The 21717-nt window shown below is 45.4% G+C and overlaps 1 protein-coding gene across 1 annotated transcript in view; it reads left to right on the forward strand.

Annotated features, from left to right (window-relative positions):
- The window catches only part of ELOVL6 (ELOVL fatty acid elongase 6), an 89442-nt gene that overhangs the window by 39098 nt on the left and 28627 nt on the right, over window positions 1-21717 (forward strand). Inside the window, exon 2 of the mRNA XM_068137443.1 lies at window positions 20710-20841. Within this exon, the coding sequence (XP_067993544.1) occupies window positions 20710-20841 (132 nt within the window). The remainder of the gene's footprint in view (window positions 1-20709; window positions 20842-21717) is intronic.

Genomic DNA, 21717 nt, shown 5'->3' on the forward strand with positions numbered 1-21717 from the left:
TCCAAACCAAGCAAAACCATGCTCTTACAACATGTGACATATTTACTAGAAACAAGCTAACAAGTGGTTTACTGCTTAGTTGCCAGAAGTACTCTGTCATCAGCCAAGTCAGTGCCCTGATGCAGCAAAGCACTTCAGTGAAATAAGTGAAAAGAAAGAAGAGGAATCCATGCATGGGTGCAGCTCAATGAGGCTTTCTGAGTGAGCTGTTTTAGCATTCTGTTCTGGGTTGCCTTCTCAACCAGAGCCCTTGAAACTATTTGTTTAGATCCAGGGCTGCAGATGCTGTCCAAAGCTGGTTTTGGGGTGGTGCAGGAGCCTGGTCTTGGGTGAACTATGGTGCTTCATTGCTCTGTTGGTGAGAGAGAAGAGCACATGAGGCAAGAGAAGCATAGGCTGATAAAAAAGTCTACACTTCTGCTATGAGTCAGCCCCAGAGGAATGTTAATTTTAATTTATTTGTTTTGGGTTGAGCTACCAGCATTTATCAGCACAGCCAGAGCCCCTGGGTCTGCAGAGTGCTGTGCCAGAGGCAGGCTTGCTACCTTGCTGAGGACTACTTTGGGATCTCTGCAGCAGGAGCAGCTGCAGCTGCTCCAGCTCATCTCAGGGTCAAGTAAAGATGTATGTCTCAGGCCTCCTCCCAGCTCCTGGGCACTGTGTCCAAGTGATTTAGACAGCTCTAGGCTTCAAGGACTCTGGGGACAGAGACCAACCTTTGCTACTGGGGCTACAGGGATGGAGATGAGGATGTAGCGGCGTGACTGGGAGGTTTAGGTTGGGTATTGGAAGAAAGTTCTTCACTGAAAGAGTTCTCAAAGACTGGAACTGGCTCCCTAGTGAGTTGGTTGAATCCCTGGCAGTGTTTCAAAGAGGCAGAGATGTGGTACTGAGGGACATGGTTTAGCACCAGACTTGGTAGAGTTAGATAATGGTTGGACTTGATCTTAAAGGTCTTTTCCAACTGAAATGATTCTATGACACTGACTGTGGCTGTGCAAGTGCAGACGTAATCTCTCTCTCCCTTAATGTTTTCAGACTTACTTTTGCTTTCCTTCTTTCCTTCTCTGAATTTCTTCTTGCTCATAACTCTTCAGCTGTCCTCAGGATGTGTTATGAAAGAAGGTGCTTGTGCAGAGGACAGCTATGTATTGTTGTTTCCGTGCTGTTGTGCTGCACAGGAGGCTCAGTCAGAGTTTCTGTGTGTACATATTGCTCAACAAGTCCCAGCCTGGGGGGATTTGTGTTGCTACTGCAGGTGCCAGAATGTAAGGGAGAAGCTTTTGCAAATTAAAGGTGCCAGGTTTACCTGCTTGCTCTGCTCTGTAGTAGGGCAGTGGTCAGACTTCTCTGCCGTCTCTGTGCATCACACCCAGCTGGTGTGCACTGTCAAGCCTTTGCTCCCCTGGGTTTGTGTTCTCAGTGACCACTTTCAGTACAGTCATCCTAGAAGAGGTGGGGTACAGGCAGGAGTGCTCAAGCCTTTATATTCCCCACCCCCAGCCCATCTCTGAAGCTGGCAGACCTTTTTGCACTTGGGAAGCAGTCTCCCAGAGTTTGATTGTTGTAATGGTTGGGAGTTATCTCCCTGCCTGTGCACAGTGATGTCTGGTGTCTGCAGGTTTGATCTAGCGCCAAGAGAAGTGGAGAGTTTATACCTTCGCCACATTCCCCCACGCATGAGAGCAAACTCAACCTGCCAGGTTTGTTTGTAACAGACATGAGGCAGGGAAGAGCTCTGTGAGCTTACATAAGGCATCAAGAGATCTTTTTCTTTAAAAAATGTAAAGCATGTGTGGTTAGCACACGCTGAGGAGAGAGAGAGACTCTCAGACCTTGCGGGATCAGCCGCCCGCTGTGTTTGTTTTGATAGATTTGCCCCAGCCTGCATGCTGGAGACTTTCTCAGGTTATTTTCATTTAGTGATTGTCATTGAACGTGAATGCAGAAAGCCTCAATCATTTAAGACGCTGGTTCGTTCTCCCTCTCCCTTCCAAATTAAAATAAGGCTGAAAAGTAAGACTGTATTTGAGCAGAGGCAGTAAAGCCTTTTCCAAGACTTAAAAATGGAAGTGGCTTGCATAAGGCAGCTGCAGTATTATTTTTTTTCAGTGCAGGGAAGCCTGTTTCCTTTTCATTTGTTAATTATAAAAGAAAATTCACCAAGGAGAGTCTTGTTAAACAAGTCTGGCATTGAAGGGAGAGAAAGAGAAGAAAAGGACCTGCCTTCCCTCTGTAGCTGCTTGACCTGACTCGCAGCCATGACCTGAATTTAGTTTCCTTTGGATTTTTGTTTCAACATTTTTCCCCTCCTTTTTTTTTCCCCTCCTTTTCTTTTCCCCCTCCTTTTTTTTTCCCCCTCCTTTTTTTTTCCCTCCTTTTTTTTCCCCTCCTTTTTTTTTCCCCTCCTTTTTTTTTTCCCTCCTTTTTTTTTTCCCTCCTTTTTTTTTTCCCTCCTTTTTTTTTCCCCTCCTTTTTTTTTCCCCTCCTTTTTTTTCCCCTCCTTTTTTTTCCCCTCCTTTTTTTTCCCCTCCTTTTTTTTCCCCCTCCTTTTTTTTCCCCCTCCTTTTTTTTCCCCCTCCTTTTTTTTCCCCCTCCTTTTTTTTCCCCCTCCTTTTTTTTTTCCCCTCCTTTTTTTTTCCCCTCCTTTTTTTTTCCCTCCTTTTTTTTTTCCCTCCTTTTTTTTTCCCCTCCTTTTTTTTTCCCCTCCTTTTTTTTTCCCCTCCTTTTTTTTTCCCCTCCTTTTTTTTTCCCCTCCTTTTTTTTTCCCCTCCTTTTTTTTTCCCCTCCTTTTTTTCCCCTCCTTTTTTTTCCCCTCCTTTTTTTTTTCCCCTTTTCCCCCCCCTTTTCCCCCCCCTTTTCCCCCCCCTTTTCCCCCCCCTTTTCCCCCCCCTTTCCCCCCCCTTTCCCCCCCCTTTCCCCCCCCTTTCCCCCCCCTTTCCCCCCCCCTTTCCCCCCCCCTTTCCCCCCCCCTTTCCCCCCCCCTTTCCCCCCCCCTTTCCCCCCCCCTTTCCCCCCCCTTTCCCCCCCCCCCTTTCCCCCCCCCCTTTCCCCCCCCCCTTTCCCCCCCCCTTTCCCCCCCCCTTCCCCCCCCTTTCCCCCCCCCCTTCCCCCCCCTTTCCCCCCCCCCTTCCCCCCCCTTTCCCCCCCCTTTCCCCCCCCTTTCCCTCCCCCCCTTTCCCCCCCCCCCCTTTTTTTTCCCCCCTCCCTTGTTTTTTTTCTTTCTTATATTCCAGTCATGACAGCTTCAGGAAGGGCAGCTGAGGCCAGTATTTTGCCCCCAGGCAAGTTGTGTGAAAACAACAATTTAGAAACTTAAACATCAGATCCTTATTTCACGTGACACATACTTGGAGCCTTGGGAACAGTGGTGGGTGCCCATTGCTGGCAAGTGGCTCTGGGGACTTTCGTCTCCCAACCTTGTCACAACTGTCTGTTGTTCTCTTCCTCAGACCTGTCAGAGGAAGTGCAGTTTGCCTCTTTGTTAAATGCTTAGTTTGTGGGAAGCGGAGGTTTTTTGTTGGGCTGGGTGTTGTGATTTTGGTTTTGTTTTGGGGTTGTTTTTTTTTTGGGGGGGGGGGAGGGTTGGTTTTGTTTTTGTTCCCCCCCCCCCCCCCCCCCAACACACTAAGAGATAATGGGGTTGGAGCATTCTAGCAGTGCTGGATGAGCTTCCCTTGCAGGAGCTGACCTGAAGTCACTGTCTCGTGCAGAGCTTTGATTTACATGAGGAAAGAACTACAGCTCTTGGTCTAAAATTGTTCCCCTGGAGAGGCTATTTAGAGAGCTCATGAGTTTTGCTGTGGAACCAACTTCAGAGTGAAAGAACCCTCCCTGTGTGAAGGAGCCCTGGGCTTGCTGGGTTCAGAGAGCCTTGGATGCAGAGTTTTCCAGGACTGTTCATGCTGCCCAAAGTGAAGTTGGTTAGGAAAATAAGTCATGGCAGCATCTCTCAGGACATCAAGCCTATATTCTGTCACTTTGCAGTTATATTGGGTGCAGGATGATTACGTTTCATACAAATTTTCATTTTCCTTTTGCCTGTACAATGTATGCCAGAAGGCTGCTTAATATGCCATTCCTCAGGTTAAACCACACCGTGGTTTAAAATGCTTCAGTATAGTGTGGTGAAAGAAAAGCAAGTGCTTGACAACATTTCTCCATTGTTCTACTGGAGAAGTAGAGCTACTAAATTCAGACAAACCGATCATTACCAGCTTTTTCTTGGTCAAGGAGCTCTCAAACTGATACTTCCTGCCATCTGTAGGTTTTAGGAGGTCTGGTGGAACCAATTAATTTTCTTGAGCCTTCTCAGAATGTTGTTATCAGAGGCTGTGAGCACCAAATTCAGCCAAATCTTCTGAATATAGTTTGACTTGAAGTTTAGTTGCAGTTTGTAAATGCAAATGTGGCAGTGCTGTGAAGTTTTAAGTATGAGGCTACGTTCTCATGTACTTCTCTGTTTTCTGAGTGAACCCATTTCCTTTCTTACTTAACAGGCTCATTTAGCATGTTACTGCTAGCAGTATTATCAGTATTGCTAGGGGTTTATTGATAATATTAGTAATATTTAACAGGAGTGAGTGGGAAGTAGATTTATTCTTCCTCCCCATACAAGCAGGTAGCAGCACATCTGAATAAAAGGTTTTACAGTACTACAGGGAGTTTGCTGTCTACACAGCACAGTATCTAAATACACAGAAGCAGCAGCAGCACAGGCTGATTTAAGTAATAAGAACTGATACTGTTGAACTCAAGTCTAGTTAGAGTCATCATTTGTAGCCACGTAACACCTTTGTTTTATTTGGGGCAAAAGCTACCAGGGGTGAGGTGAGGTGGGGTGGGGTGGGATGGGTGGAGTGGTGGTTATAGCACGGATCCAGCATTTCTCAGGAATGTGGATGAGAAGCTCAAAGCTGTATTGCTAAGAATCCAGTTCCCAGAAGAGCAGACTCCTGCAACCGCAGCTTTAATAGGTCTTTGAACAAGTTAACAGTGTCATGTGAGACTGCTAAGCATCTAAGGCAGGGAGATGCTGATTCTTTTTGCTGATACACTAGCTGGATACAGGGGCTAAAGCATCAACTGTAGGCTGAAAAAAATGGTTTTCAATGAATCACAAAACTGTGATTTTGCTTGGCCCAGCCTGTCATGCTTGCTAGTCTCTGCTGAAGCAAGGGACACAGGTTGCAGGTTGGAGCAGCATGATGGGCTTTGCCCACTTGAGTGGCTCTGCACAGGCTGGACTCTGCTCTGCCAACAGGGCTGAAACTGTTGAACCAAAAGGCACTTTGAACGTGGACCTTTTGCCTTCTTGGCAAAAGACAAGTGACTTGAATTACTTTTTTTCTCAGACCTTTCTCTGCCACTCATCCCTCTCTGCACATACAGTTGCCTTGGTGATGCAGGCTAGTGAAAAGGAGCAAAATGAAAGGTTGTGTTGGGAATTTCCATGTGAACAAGTGCACCCCTGCACTGTGGTGACCACGTGGAGATAGCAGCTCAGAGCCCCAAAGCACGGGTCATGCCCAAGGCCATTAGTGCAGGTGTGTGTTGGCCTCAACACAGCAGTACCATGGCCAGGATGCAGGCAAACACAGGGACGCATGTCTGTGTTTGTCACATGGTGGTGGTGCAGTTCAGGGACTCAAAATGTTTTTATTTTCAGTGGGCCAGAGCCCCAGTGAGCCACGGAAATGAAAATGATGAAGAAAAACACCTTGCAGTGGAGTGGGAGGGCAAGCACTGGCATAGGTGGCACCTAAAACATGAGTAAACTCCCCTTGGCAGTTCAAATTCCAAAACTTTGCCTTTTGGAAAGCAGGTTGGAGTGAATCCTTGGTAGTTGTGAAACTCTAATATGCATTTATAGTTTGCTTATACACAGGAGCCTCAAAGCTGCTATGGGTAAAGAAGGAAAAGAACAAACCCAAAAAATCAAACAAACCTGAAACCAATAAACATGCTCAAATTTAATTTGCTCTAGGGTATCACAGAAGTGGAAAAACTTGTTGCATGCACGGTATTCCAGCTTTTTCTCTGGGCACTCAGGTTAGCTGGGTGGCAAATAGGCAGCTGCATTGGTCATTACCAGCCTCAAAGAGGCTTTCCCAAGGAGAGAGGCTTGTAAAAGCCAGCTGTTGTTAATGTGTACTTAATGCACAGGAACTGGAGTGCCCAGTCTGCAGAGAGTGCAGTAGGTGCTTAGATCGTGCTGTTTTATCTAGAAGGTGCTGAGATGCCCAGCCTCAGTGTGTGAGTTGTGTGCTGAGGCCCCTGGATGCAGGGGCAGCAAAGGTGACTTGTGCCTGGGTGGATTTTTGGTTCAGCTGCTGACACAAGCTGTGGTGGGCATGCTGCAAAGCACTGGAGCACCTCAGGGCATCCTCTGGGAAAATAATTTTGGGAAGATCCTTTTCTTCCCTCTCTCTTGCCCACCAGATCCTGCACAGGGGTGCCAAGGGACTCTGGCATTTCCTTTGCAAATGAAAGAAGCAGAGTAGCAGAGCATTCTGAAACTAGATTCTGATGTAAATGGATTCATGTGTAATTACAGCGTCTGGTGAGAGCACGGCAGAGACAGTGGGCAGCTGCAAGGAGGCAGATTTATTGTTACTCTTACAATAGCAACGTTGGAACTAGATGACCTTCAAGGTCCCTTTCAACCCAAACCATTCTATGATTCTATGAAAGAAAAGCCTCTCTGTTCTCATCACCTATTCTTACCATTTCTACTGCAGTGGGTGTGTGATACGGAAGTTAATTTCGGTGTGGCTTGGCTTTTGGCCAGACAGATTTACAGATATCTTCTTTTCTTTTTTTTTTTTTCATTCATTTATTTGTTTAACCCTTTTTGTAGGCCAGCCATAAGGTAGTAAACCTGCCACAGAGAGGAGCCTGAGCGACATCCACAAGTTAGGGAATTATCACTGGTGGTTAATCCAGTTAAGGAAGTAGTAACAGCAAAAGGAGTATGGTTGGAGATGTAAAACAAATTTTGGTTATGTGACTTTTGAAAACAAAGGATCATGTTATTTTATTCCTTCTCATTTCTCTACCTTCCTGAAAGGCTACTTTCTGTAAAATAACAAAACCAAACCAAAAACCAACCCACAAACAATGCAAAAACTCCCCAACAGTATCACTTGATTTGCTGGCAGACTTCTGTATTCATTTGCAGTAAGTTGGTTCATCCTTTTGCCTTTTGACAGCCATGGCCATTAAATTCTGACTATCATTGTATTTGGACTGTTCAAAAACGTTTGTGTTTATGCCCTTGCTTTGCTTCATTTATCTGCCTGGCCAGAAAAACACAATGTCAATTACTGCCTGCTCCTGGTAATGCTCCTTTTCCTTGTCCTGATGTTATTTATGCAGCCACTTCATGGTAGTCCAGATTCATTGCCTTGTTTGTCTGTGGTTTCTTTCCTTTTGACATCTCCTCTCTTTTAATAGTTCCCCTGTGATCAAGATTTAGCAGGGCCTAGGACAGGCAACTCTGTGTATATTTAACACTTTGATGTTGTACTTGTTAATCCTTTAGTAACCTGGGCTCTTTATACCATGATGGAAAGTGAAATACTGCTAAGCAGTTTAGTATCCCATCTGATTAGGTGAGGGGGTGGCTAAGGGCAGGATGCAGTCAGCCAAGCCTTGAGGCTTCCAGCAAAAAGAAAGCCCCAGACCCTTTGGTTCAGAAGAGCTGGCAGAGACAAGGGTGCCTGTGCCAAGCATGAAGCTGGAGGCAGAGGTGGAAAGACAGAACAAACTGTCACAAACATATTGCTGACAGGCTAGAGATAAGCTATGTTAATGCCCTGTACTTTGTACTGCCGGCTGCCACTCCTGGTGCTTTGTTCTGATTGTTTGGGGATGCTACGGGGTTGCAGGTGGGGTGTCCAAGGGACACATATGAAAAACATGCCTGAGGAATGGGGCTGTCATCCAGAGGGACCTAGACAAGCTCCAGAAGTGGACTCCTTTGAACTTTGTGAGGTTCAGCAAGGCCAAGTACAAGGTCTTACACCAGGGCTGGAACAATCCTCAGTATCAATCCAGTCTGGGGATGAAAGGCTGGAGAGCAGCCCTGCAGAAAAAAGACTTAGGGATGCTGTTGGGTGAAAAGCTGGACATGAGCCAGCAATGTGCACTGCCAGCCCAGAAGTTGTGTCCTGGGGCTGTGTTCAAAGCAGTGTGGGCTGCAGGGTGAAGAGGGGATTCTGCACCTCTGCTCTTGTGAGACCTCACCTAGAGCACTGTGTCCAGCTCTGGCACAAGAAGGACAGGGACATGTTGTAGCAGGCTCAGGAGGCCACAACAGTGATCAGAAGAGTGGAACACCTCACCTTTCAGGACAGGATGAGAGAGTTGGGCTTTGTCAGCCTGGAGAAGAGAAGGCTCTGGGGAGACCTTGTAGCAACCCTCCAGTACCTAAAGGGGCCTATATGAAATACTGGGACAGACTTTTTAGCAGTTGTGACAGGATGAGGGGTGATGGCTTTAAACTAAAAGAGGGAGATTTAAATTGGACATAAGGAAGATTATTTTGTTACAATTAGGGTGATGAGGCAGTGGAACAGATTTCTCAGGGAGGTGGTAGACGCCTCTTTACTTGGAAACATTCTGAGTGAGATTGAATGGGGCTCTGAGCAACCTACTGTAGTTGAAGATGTCCCTTCTCACTGTGAAGGGTTTGGACTAGATGTCCTTTAAAGGTCCTTCCAACCTGATTCTAAACCAGACAGGCTGTGATATGTAGTTGAGGACGTGCTGATTGTACAGTGTTTCCATGTTCCACTTCATTTCCACTACAGGTTTAGGAATGTCATGCCACCTTCTTAATTTTGTCTGCATCAGATCTTGAAAATTCTTGACAGTAATTAAGAAATTGCTTCTACTGCTTTATCACTTGCAGTGGTGTTTCATCTTCTCTCCTCAAATGATTTTAGAAGCAGGCCAGTTTGCTACTTCCTTTATCATTAAAAAGGTCTGCTTTAAAGGGCCTATTTTGACTGATTTAAAGGAGAATGATTCTGGGTTTAAGGAATAAGCTCTAGCCCATGGCCACTGATATGGGAATCATAATGGGTTGAAAGTACTGGGAATTATACCAACAGGTTAGTCTGAGGACTGGAGACTCCCCTGGGAATCAAAAGCATAAAATTCCTTTGTAACCAACGGTCAGTGGCTCATGAAGATGCCACTTGATAATGATAATATAGCCAGCTAACACACAGGGCTGCCATCTCTGCGGTGGACACGTCAGGCAAGCTGCAAAGCATAGTGTTGTAAGGAGGCAGCAGCAAAGCCTGACTACTAGCTACTCTGACTTGCTCCTTGTTGCAAATTTTGAGCACTGCTGAAACACTTCTCTATTTGTCCTGACCTGCTTTATGGTTGATTAAGAAGGGAAATGGCTGTTTGGCATTAGGAAGGGAAATGGCTCTTTTTTATAGAGAGGTGGTTGAAAAGATTGTAGCAAGACTACCTATTTCATTTTGGGGGGGGGTGCTTGGATTTTGCTAGTTTCCTATCAATCAAGAGTGAGGTCCAGATTTGCCGCAGTGTTTCCTTCAACATCCTTTGTCGCTTGATCTCAGCACTAGACAAAGATCAGATGCCCGTGAAGATCTTATTAGATACGTCAAGCAGTCCTTGACGTTGTGTATCAAAAAGTACTGCAGGACCAGTCAGAGCAGGCAGCTGCTTTCCAGATGACCTGATTCTTCTTCACTAAGGGATGCTGAAGAATGCTCTTTCTTTTGCTTCTCTACCAAAATGTCCTTTTTGTTTTTGTGAGCCTCATTCACTCCTTTCTCTTCCACAGGGCATGTGAGCATTTACAGGGTTTGATGCTTTCAAGGCATTTTATTCTGCAGTTCCATTGCTGCAGTGCCACTGGTGCCAGTGTCCCCTTTTAATCAAACCTAGGCCACAGAATGGCACTGCTGGCTTGCTCTGATTTGTCTATATGGTTTTAGGCCTTTAGAAGGGAAGTGTGTATTCTAATTTATTATGCTTTTCAGACATCCCCCTCTGCTTGGTTTCCCCCAGGATAATTGAATGTCTTCTGGCACTGAAAGAGTTATGAAATGATCTTTTCTATAAGGTGGCCACCAAGCCCTGGCTGTACATGGCTTTCATTTATTGTGTTTCTAAGGCTGTGCTCTGCTCTATAGGAGAAGCTTGGATGTCTTTTTGTTTGGTTGGTTGGTTTGTTTTGGCTGGCAACAATCTCAGGAAATTCAGAATGGGTTTTGTTTGTTTGTGTTTTTCAATCCACCGGCAGTTGTAGCAACATCATTTTCTGCAGTCTCATTGCAGAATGCTGCAAGGGAGCAACATCTGCTGGAATGACTTTTAGGGCAGATAGAGGAACAACACACTGCCTGCTTGCTATCCCTGCCTTCTCTGTGTTTCATTTTGAGTGACTGCTTTTGTTCTACTGAAGTATTTTTTGCGATCTAACAAATGTTATTTCCAAGTCTGTTTACAAGTTGCATTTGCAGAGACCTGACCATGTCACTGTGGTGCAGAGGCTCTCCTACAGATGCAGAGGCAAAGGTAGCTGTAGCATTTGCATTGATGTGTTACTTGTGTTGTGTTAAATTAAATATCCCCAAAGCAGCGAGCAAAGCAGCACTTGTCTATATAAATAACATCTCTGTGTTGCTTCAGGGATCTTTCTGGATCTGAAGGACTTGCACTGATGTACTCCTTAAAGTGCAAACTTATTAGATGTCATAACCATTGATTGATCAGAAAAAACAGATCAAATGAGTTAGGCAATGTGGAGATCTAGTTACTTTCATGCTATGTCTATGCCTAGCGTAATCACTAACTGCTTTCAGGTGAGAAGTCAACATAAAAAGAATGACATCAACTGGAGGAGATGTAGGTTAGTAGTTGCCAAGTTCAGCTGCAGTTGTGTTTACTAGCTCCAGGTTTTTACTGTGGAGGCCAGAGGTTTAAAGTTACATTGATGAAATTAAAAGTGAAAGTGCTGTAGCTTTTCATCAGAACTGCAGTTGCCTCTGACCTACATTAGCTCCCTTGATCTCTGCTGTACATCCACCGCTTGAAAGACCCACAAAACCCTGGAGAAAACCATAGTGCATCCAAAAGGACACTGGGACGCCCTGCTTTGTTGCCTGTTATAAGCCCAAGTCTCTGTATTAAGAACTGGATGTGTTGTCAGAGTGATGTAATGAATTTAGCAGGGATTCATAGTGAAGAAATTTCTCTGACAACGCTGTGGCATACTCTGAAGACTATTAACAGCCACAGGGATGGGCATCACTTTGCCAGTAGGCACCTATGAGTCTTCTGGGACCAGGTTACATTCTGGGATCTAGTGATGTAAATCTTTGGGGGGTTGTGCAAAAATGGTTGCAGCTTAGTGATGAGTGCCAGTAACAGGTGAGATGAGGGGGAGGAGTGGAGGCACTGAAGATGTTATGATTTAGATTGGATATTAGGAAACAATTCTTTACTAAAAGAAACAAGCCGCCCAGGGAAGTGGTGGAGTCACCATCCCTGGAGGTGTGTTAAAAAAAGTGTAGTCATGGCACTTCAGGGCATGGTATGCTGGTGTTGGCTTGACTATTTGACTTGAACTCAGAGGTCTTTTCCAACCTCAATGACTCGATGATTTTCTGCAGGCTTTGGTGTAGTCTGGGCCTCTGGCTGGGTAGAAAGATGTGATGGGATTCAACCAAACAATCTACCCACTGGGCTGCAACTTCCACTGCTTTCCATGTGAGGTGGAAACTTGAGCACAACTGTGGTCACTGCAAGCACGCTGTCACCTGCATCTCCACTGGGTGGCTCCCCATTTGAACTATAATTTGGGGGTGCTAAGGGAGGTGATGGACTTGATGATCTTAAAGGTCTTTCCCAACCAAAATGAGGCCCTGATTCTGTAATTTAAAGGTGGGGGAAATCCAGGGCGGAGACAGAGATGGAGCTGATTTGCCTTCGTTGGTAACAGAATTTTGGCAAGCTGATTTCAAACCCCAAAGTTTTTGAGGTTCTTTTGAAGATTGGGTTTTGTTTGTTTGTTTTTCTGAAGTGCTGCCCACTTGAGGCCTAATTTTATCTTGTGACATTGCTTATTTGGGATTGTAGCTTATGGGTTTTTAAGGTCCAATGGTTTCTTCCTATGTAGAAATTACAGGCTTATGAAGAACAAGGGACTTTATATACTGCAGAGCAGAGTGTACCTGTTCTACCTGAAAAAAGCTGTCCCTGAATTTTAACTTCCTTTTCTCACCCTTACACTTTGCTTTCATTTTCTTACTACAGAGGCAAAGGCAGGAAAAAATTACTGCTGCTGTTTTCATCCCTAGCTGCACACACTTTATGACCAATACTCTGTAACATGGAAAGGCTACAAGCATCAGCGTGACAAACTGCTGGCAACCACATTTCAGCAAAACAAATGTAACCATCAGGGTGGTGCAGGACGTGAGCCACCTTCCTTCATGCCTCCACAGTGTGCCCTTGTTTCTCCTCTCTAATTTTAGGGCTGTTGCCTGCCCTGACAATGACATGAACTGGGAAATGCTTTCTTGCTCCTTGGTCTCATTGAATGTGATGTGGAGGAAGGTTCAGATGGGCCCCTTGTTCCCTAGAAAAGATGTCCATGCAGACTGGCTGGTGGGGAACTGGAGCTATCTCCAATGACACCTCCAGCTGGACCAGAGCTGGCTATGACCTGTTATCACTGCAAAAAAATAGTTCCTCAGAGGTAGCTGGCCTTAGAGCTCTCACTCTTCCTGCTCCAGCCTGGATAGTCAGAGACTTGGGTTCTAGGCTATGCCTCAACTTGAGAACAGGAAACTGAGGTTGTTTAATCTGGAGAAGAGAGGCTGCATCTCCCTGAAAGGAGGTTGGAGATGAATGGGCATTGGTCTCTTCTCTCAGGTACCACGTGATAGCACAAGAGGAAATGACCCCAGATTGTACCAGGGGGAGGTACAAGAAGAAGAAACTGAAAGGGTTCTCAAAGACTGGAACAGGCTCCCTAGGGAGGTGGTTGAATCCCTGGAGGTGTTACAAAGAGGCAGTGATATGATGCTGAGGGATGTAGTTTAGCACCAGACTTGGCAGAATTAGAGAATGGTTGGACTCAAACATCTTAAAGGTGTTTCCCAACCAAAACGATTCTGTGGTGCTGTGATTCTATGACTCAGCTGTTAGCGCTCATGGAGCAAAGAGTGCAAAAAGTCCTTCTCTTCCTTCAGCCTTTTTGGATGAGTTGAGCTTGGGATAGCAGTCCCTTTGGCAGCCTCCCACTGTTGTGTTTCCTTCCTTTTTGTGGGTGAAGGAGTTGGGTTGATGATACAGGTACTGTTTGTCAGTAATGGCATGAACTGGGTGATGGGAACAGGACCCTGGAGAGAAGGCAGATGTGGGGGAATAGCAGTACCTGGCCAGAATGTGTTCCCAGGATGCTGACTCCTCTTCCCTTGCTCCCAGCAGGGAAAGGGTTGCCTAGGGAGCAGCCTTGGCAGGAGCACAGACTGGCATATGAGACACTACCTGTCATGAGAAGGCTGAAATGGTCCTTTGAGAGGCAGGCTTTAGAAATCAAGGGATCAGATGATTGGTATGAGACACGTTCCCATTTACTCTCTGATAGCCTGTTACGTCAAAGACCATCATCAGTGAGTCAGCTACCTGTGTGTGACTGTCATCATTGCTGCTCTAAATATAAATGCCAAAGGATACCGAGCTGCAGAAATAAACTGGACTGTGTTGGCATGCACGTATCAGACAGATCTTCCTCCTCTGCATGACCTCTCTTAGTTATTAAGGCTGATATGGGCAACAGCTCAAATCAAAGGCAGGAGTACAGGTCATGTTTTTGTTGGCAGATCTGGCATGCTCACATTTGATCTCTTCTTGCTGGTTCTGTCAAGATTATCTCGGGGAAGAGAGAGAGGTTTGCTTTGACAAGATTTCTGAGGTAGAAGCAGAGAGACTGAGAAGCGCTTTCACACCCTTTTTTATACATACAGAATGTGTGATTTTTAAATAAGCACCAGAGAAAAATAGCTTTGCCAAGGGTACCAGCCACTGCTTGTGAGCTGTGGACAGGGGTGTGATGTGTGATTTGCAGCGGATCAGGTTGGAGCACTTTAATTAGACTCTCATGATGGGAGAAGGAGCTTTGTAGCAAGGAGGAGGTTGGACTCTTCTCCCTAGTATCAAGTGATACCACAGGAGGAAGCATCTTCAAGTTGCACCAGAGGATGTTTAGATTGGACATTAGAAGGAAATTCATGATGGAAAGGGTTTTCAAAGCTGGAATAGGCTCTGCAGGGAGGTGGTTGAATCCCCATTCCTGGCACTTAAAAGCGGCAGAGATGTGGTTTTGAGGGACACAGTGCAGCACCAGACTTGGTAGAGTTAGATAATGGCTGGAATGGATGATCTAAAGATCTTTTCCAGCCAAAAAGACTCTGATTCTATGATAAACACAAGCAGTTTGTGTTTGCTGTTGAAAGCTGGGGAAAAAGTTGTAAGCAGTCCTGTATCTTTCCTCTTACGAAGCATCCCTTTTTTTCCCCCCTTCAGTAATATCTGGGGGATTTAATTCAAGTCAATAAAATGGTGATGAAAAAAAGCCAAAGCAAAACCATCAGGAGCCTGAAATTGCCTCTTTTCTGTGCACTCTGCTCTGGCAGCTTCAGCATTTGTGATTTTTTTGCCTGTTGTGCTCCCTTTACAGCATATACAGAAGTGGAGAAGTGGTAATGAGTTCAAGAATGAGCTCTGCCTGTGCAAAATAAATACACCTTGATTTTGAAAAGGAGATCTTAAAACATTACAGAGTGTAAATAGAGGGGGGCAAACACTGCTTCACTTTACTCCTGAATGCTGTTCAGAGGAAAATCCTGCATTAGGTGGTAGAGGATGGTTAAAAGATCTGTGCTGAGGTTGTCCTTTGTGCATTTCTGTAAGGACTTTCCTTCCTGATTAGAAGAGGTCCTATGGAAATATTGACTTTTATGGTGCATATCTATGTTTCAGTTTACTCATTAGCAGCAGAGAACTCTACAATAATGACTCAGGCTGCTATTTTCAGGGGGGGGGGGAATATATGGCACTCTGTGCTGAAAGCATCTCCTTCAGCAGCGCTGCACTATTCAGGGCTATTTCATTTTGCATCGCAGACGCCAGGATGTCTCGCGCTGCTGCACGTGAGGCTCGCCCTCAGGCTTCAGCCCCTTATTTTAGAACCCCCTGGCAATTCTTGTGCTTTCAGGATTGTATAAATAATGTGCTTCTGGGGGTGTCAGGATTTCTTACTCCTCAGCCATCTGTGTGCTGCTGCCTTCCTCTCTGGATTATTTGCTGCCCCTTTCTGCGTTGTGTTTTCCTGCCCAAGGCTAGATGGCTGGTGCCTCCTTGTCACTTCTTAGTGCCTGAGTGGGTTTTCCTGTGTGGGACTGCCTGGCTCTGAACAAGGAGAAACTTTGTCCCTGGTGGGGTGGATTTCTTCTGTCTTGCTTTATCAGCCCCCAGTTTCTGCCTCCCTCATCTACTTTCCTTCTTTCTTGTTTCCATTTCTCTGCCATGGGGCAGAAATAAAGGATTTCAGCTTTTATAAAGCACATCAGTGCCCAAACCTTTTGTCCCAACTGCCCTGCAGTTGGACAGGATGACCTTTGAGGGTCCCTTCCAACCCAATGCATTCCATGATTCTATGATTCTTCCATCCTCAATGAAACAAGCACCTATGGGCTGTGGTCCAGGGCATCATACTACTACCTGTTCCATTGTAGGTTTATTGTAGGAGAGTGGCTTAAGGAAACTTGAACTTAAGGAGAAACTTCTTCACTCTGAGGGTGCCAGAACACTGGACCAGGCTGCCTGGAGAGGTGGTGGAGTTTCCTTCTCTGGAGACTTTCAACTGCCCCCACCCCCTCTGCCCCTGGTTGCATTCTTGTAAAGCCTGCTCTAAGTGTTACCTGCATTAGCAGAGGGATTGGGCTAGATCTCCAGAGATCCCTTCCAAACCCTACCATCCTGGGATTCTGTGACCAAAGATCTGTGTTCAGCATGGGTAATCTGAGCCTGTTGATGTACCCATGGGTGCAAGAAGCATCCCCTCTGGAACTTTAGCAAAGAAAGGACTTTAAGCCTTCTTCCCTTCCACATCATCCCAGCTTCATGTGCATCTCTTGGTTGCCAGATACCCTTATTTGCTGCTTGTGTTTAGCATTCAACCTTTCTCTTCTAGTTCTCCCATCATACCAGCTGCTTCTGCCTGTCTCCTTGCATTGTCATATGGCCACTTCTGTGCCAGTATCTTGGAAGGCATGCTTCATCTTCAGCCTGTAGCCCCAAACTCTTGCCTCCCTTTCTTGTAGTAACCCCCAGCCTCCTTTTCTTATAGTAACCTCCCAACCATTGTATAGGTTCTCCAGAAAATTCCCCAGCCTTCCTTTGTGGGGAAAGAGCTGGCAAATTTTCATGGGGAAACATGGAGTTGTATTCAGTAGATATAGTACTTAGTCCCTGAAGTCTGAAAATGTAGGAAGGTGGGAGACAACTGTGAGAAACAGAAATGCCAGGAAAATGTGGAGGATTTGGCAGCTCTGTCTTTATGTCTACTGTGTTACCCTGCAGAACAGAATTGAAGACAAACATATGAATGTGCTGACGTTGAAGTTATTGGGTGCAAGTCTGCTACTGAATTGCTTTGGAGGATTTTTGATGGCTTTACTTTCCAGGTTAACTTTCCTCTCTATTTAGTTTCTCTTCAGGTAATAGTAATGAAAAGTTACAGTACTCTAGAACGAATCCAAGACTGGGTTTAAAGATGCTCATCTGGTATTAGCCTCCTTTGGCTAAAAAACCATATCACATAGAATCAAATGTTGTCAGATTGCCATTGTTTTATGTCACCAGACTGTAGTCATGAACCTCTCAGGAAAAACCACCATGAAAACACTGGTAGGAAGCTGGTTAATACCAGTCTGATGCAGTTGAACAGACTATCATAAGAGTACATACCTCTGCAGCCTCTTTATAACTGCATCATCAGGACTACCCAGCCCTTATAACTGCTATTGTACTGCAAAGAGGAGAAAATTCAAAGTCCTTTTCATGCTAAAAAGTGATCAAAATACCCCAGCAGGTGTCAAAACCGAGATGATTTCAAAATCAGCCTAATTGTTATTCAGGACTGTGCTTACCTCTGATAGGAGATAATGCTGCTGTGTCTCTCTGTGTCTGTCTGAAACTGCTTACAGCTGCTCTCTGCAGCTCACATCATGCCTGCTGTCAGATCTCCTCCTGTCTGCCACAGCCAATACAAAGCTGTGTACTGCAGAAAACACCATTTACCATCACTGCAAATAATGCTGAACACCTTACAAAGCTGTTAGAAGTGACCTGAAATTTATCTGTTCTAAATAACTTCATGTAACTATTGACCTCAGTATACTGAACTCATAAAAACTACCTTCAGGAGTAAGAAGCAAAACAAAATGTTACTTGCTGTAAATATCTAGAGTTAATTGGTGTAAGTATGGAGTGTCTTGCCCAGGAAGAGGGGAATGAAACAGAGCACAGGCCTGAGCTGCTAACTCATCCAGACTGATCTTTATCCTAGAACTGGAGCCAAAGTCAAACCATGACTTTGACATTATGGCTCTATTTGTTCCAGAACTGAACTGCTTCCTGCCTGCCTTCCCACAATATATCTCTAGCTACTGCTCTCAAATCCTGTCCTCCTCCCATGCCAGCCTGCATAGCCCATGTCCTGTTGGCAGCTGCTTAGCAGCACTGTGGTGCAGTCTTTTCTGCACCAAGATGTCATCTTGCACTGCTTGAGGTGGCATCCTCTCACTGCTCTTGGTTGCTTTGGAGCTCCATTCCTGGGCCAGTGCAATCCTTCCTCTGGGATGAGGGACTCCCACTGCAGTGCTGCAAGGTGGAGTGGCTTGTACCTTCCCCATGGCATGGGGCTGTAGAGTCCCTCCTACAGACTCCCTGCAGGTGGCTTGGCCTGAGCAGCCATAGGTGTGTATGTGCATCTCCCTCCCTCGCTGTGTGCATTGCTGGCTGGCTGCACTGAGCACTCTGAGACAAGACTTTGGTGGAACTGAAGAGACAGAAGCATGAAGAATGGTCGTCTCTCCCACTGACCTAGGGCAGCCAGGACAGCACTGCAGACAGCCCGTCACATTCCTTCTGCCTTCCCTTGCCCATGCCCAGGTTGGCAATGGCTGTTATGCACACTGTTGCTGAAGAGGCTGCAGAGGGGAGGAGACTCACACTGAGAGTCTGCTCCTGTCCTGTAACCCATAAATCTTGTCTTAACAGTAAGGTACCTTGTTATGAGCAAGTTTGAGGTGGTTCATCACTCCCCAAACTGGTTAACAAATATTTACTGACCTCCAGCCAAGCTAAACTGCAATCATGCAGTCAAATGTGGTAATTCAATCCCTTCCCTGACTGAAACTCAAGACTCTATAGAACTGAAATGCATTCTTTTCTGAGATGAATAAGGACTAAGGCCTTGTGGTTTTCAAAACTTGGTTGTGATAAACATTACTATGGCAATCAGACCATCCTGATGTGCAAGGTGAGAGGGCACTGCTTCTGTAGTCATTCTGTTCTTCCTGGAACTTGTTGGCAACAGGGATGTTAGAGCTCACCCAGGAGACCACAGAACTGGGTCTTGCCTTCTCAGCATAGAGAACTGGTTGGGGTTTCATACAGTTATCCATTTGTAACACAGCTATGTTAATAGAACAGGAGTTTCTAAATGGGCAGAAAGTGGCGTGCTGCTGCATGCATACTGATAGGTCCCTGTCTCTTTAGACTTAACCTCTTCCTTAGCTTTCAAGCTCATGAAACCATTTTCTCTCCAGTGAAGACTGCATGTGCTGTGCTTGCTTTGGACTTCAGATACACTGCTACAGCTTTTCTTACTTTTCATGGGCCTCGTGGGAAGCCCCTTGTCCATCACACCACAGGCAGTACTATGCCATGCTGTGCTGCATGCATTGCTTGCTGTCCACACTTAGCTGTATCTGGGGCTAAACTCTAGAGCAGTTACTCTGTCACCCAGTGACCCCTCTGCAGCAGAGAAGGGGGATCAGGTAAAAGAGAGAAGATTCATAGGTTGAAATGAAAATGGATTTAATGAAATAGCCAAATGAATACCAATGTCAATAGAAGGTATATAAAGTTGTACTCTGCCCAGCAAAAGTGCAGCAGTCACAATATCCTTTAACAAGGCACCTGTCTTCTCACAACTCTCCCCTTTATAGCGAGTATGGTGCTCCTGGTCTGGGATACACCTGGAGAGAGCTCCAGTCAGCGGTCCTGGCTTACTCAGAGCTGCTAATGGCCTGCAGCCATTGTCTGGGATTCTGTCCCTGCTGTGCTGTCCCTACCCCTTGCCGTGGTTTATCCTTAGTTGGCTAATCACAATGGAAAACCTTGAGGTGGCACCTACTTGGCACCAGTGGTGACACCATGAGTATATCCTTGTCTTTATCCTGAGGTGAAGCAACATACTTAAACATCCAGCTGAAAATCCTGTTAAAACTCTGCAAGGCTACCATGTGGCTGAACCTCCCTGTGCCCTTGTATCAGGTCTGTCTGCCAAAGCAACATCTCAGGGTTCCAACATCAGAAAGAATGTGAGATCTTGTAACTTGCTGCTACCTTTTTTTGGGTATTAATGAAGTATTTAAGTTTCTTGAGAGTGTTTTGGTGTTTTCCTTTTTTGGGGGGGAGGTGTGCGTGTGTCCAAAAAGAGCCAGCATCTCTCACTGCAAAGCCACAGTCCACTGATGCTTGTGAATATAGATTTTGTAGGGAAAAATCTGTTCCTAAATACACCACCCATCCAGTTAGGCCACCATTAATGCTGTACATCATTGTATCATAGTGTACTATTGTGTGGGAATGAGTCCCAGGATGAGCTCTGGTTGACTTACAATGAATTATCACAGCAGAGTTCAAAGGTTTACTGATTGTTGCTGGCTGGGCTACTATCAGGCAGTTTTAAAAATAAAAGTTGCAATTCTGAGTATCACTGAGTATCATTAACAGAGCCCTGCTTCACCTTTCAGCAAACTGACTGATTTCCTGAATCAGCACTCACAGGCAGGGCTTGTGCAGCAGGGTGATGCCACCCAGCATGGTCACTGCTTAAGGGAACTATTGACCTCTCTTTGCTGGCTCTCTGCTTTTCATGAGGCTCTTCACAATATGTTGCAGTGCTGAAGTTCTCCCAAGTGCCTTCTTGGAGGAAACTAAATTGCCAGCTAGCAAGGAGCCTAGAAGCAACAAATACTGATGTGAAAAAGATAAGCGAGCTGCAAAACGTGATCAACTGGTTCAAGTGTCAACAGTGTTGTGCTTGTAGAAGTGTGTCTGGGCTCTGCAATATCTATTCTGTGCCTCATAGAAGTTAAGTCTTCCAAAGCTGGGGATGGAGGAGAGCCAAAATTGGCTGTGCTTTTTCAGAACTTCCCCAGGGTCAGTTTTGTCAGCACCTGGCCCAGCGTGCAGGCAGGTAGGTTCATACACTAGCAATAATCTCAGCAGGAGCATCTTCAGAAGAGTTTCATTTCAAGGAAGCACACAAGCCCTTGACAGCTGTGTCGAGCTGTGAGTCTGCTGTGTGTCTGGTACTCATTAAATACTTGACAGATGTTTTCTGGTTTTGTTTTGCAGGAAGAAATCATTCCTGTTTTCAGCTCTGTACGCTGCCTTTATATTTGGTGGTCGGCACCTGATGAACAAACGAGCAAAATTTGAACTGAGGAAGCCACTAGTGCTCTGGTCCCTGAGCCTTGCTGTCTTCAGGTAGGCATTTCTTCACACCAACTGCCTTTGCCAATAGTCCATGAAGAGGGTTTTGGGTTCTTCACACACAACAGTGCTCCTAACATGACAACCGGCTCACCCAGCCATGGCATTTCCTTTAGTTCTACTATTCAGAGTTATGTCCTGATCTGCTCCCTCACCACTGAAATGATCCCCTTTGACTTGCCAGATCATACAGTGTTTGAACAGGAGGGAAATCAATAACCCTCTTGAAAAACAAAGGTGAAAATAGAGTAAGGACATGAGAAAAAGCACTGATCACTGCAATAGATTTACCATGCAAGCTACAAATGGAAGCAGATTAAGATGTCAGTCTCATTCTGACTTTTTAGTTGGTATTACATTTGTATGGGTGCAAATATGGAATATGTAGTCAATGCTCTGATCTTCATTACAAGGAGTTAAATTTAAAGTCACTGCTTTGATGACAGGTAAATTAGGTGACTAACTGAAATTAGTATCTAGCTTCTGGTTACTCCCTTGCAAAGTGCTTGTGAATGTAGCAATAGGGAGGCTTCCCAGGGAAAGGCTGTTTCTTAGTGCTGCACATCTCTCTAGCTGGGTGGGGAAAGTCGTGTTCAGATTCTCAATAGCTGCTGGAGTCCGGAGTAAAACTGAGCAATGTGAATTCCTCTTTCTCTGCTGATAGGCTAATTTTTAATAGACTGAGGATACATGAATGAACTAACAACTGATTATAAAAAAAGCCCTTACAAACACACAAACTTTGCCACAGTTTGCTAAGTACATAGAAGACCTGAGGATTATTAGCCTTCATTTCTCTGCTTGTTGGGAGTGTGTAGTTCACTCATCAGCACAGAAACCATTTGCAAACTACTTTCAAACACTGCCACC

Source organism: Melanerpes formicivorus, unplaced genomic scaffold (genome assembly GCF_026170545.1).
Source record: "Melanerpes formicivorus ecotype bairdi unplaced genomic scaffold, bMelFor1.0.p_v2 SCAF_4, whole genome shotgun sequence".
In the NCBI taxonomy this organism is placed as follows: Eukaryota; Metazoa; Chordata; class Aves; order Piciformes; family Picidae; genus Melanerpes; species Melanerpes formicivorus.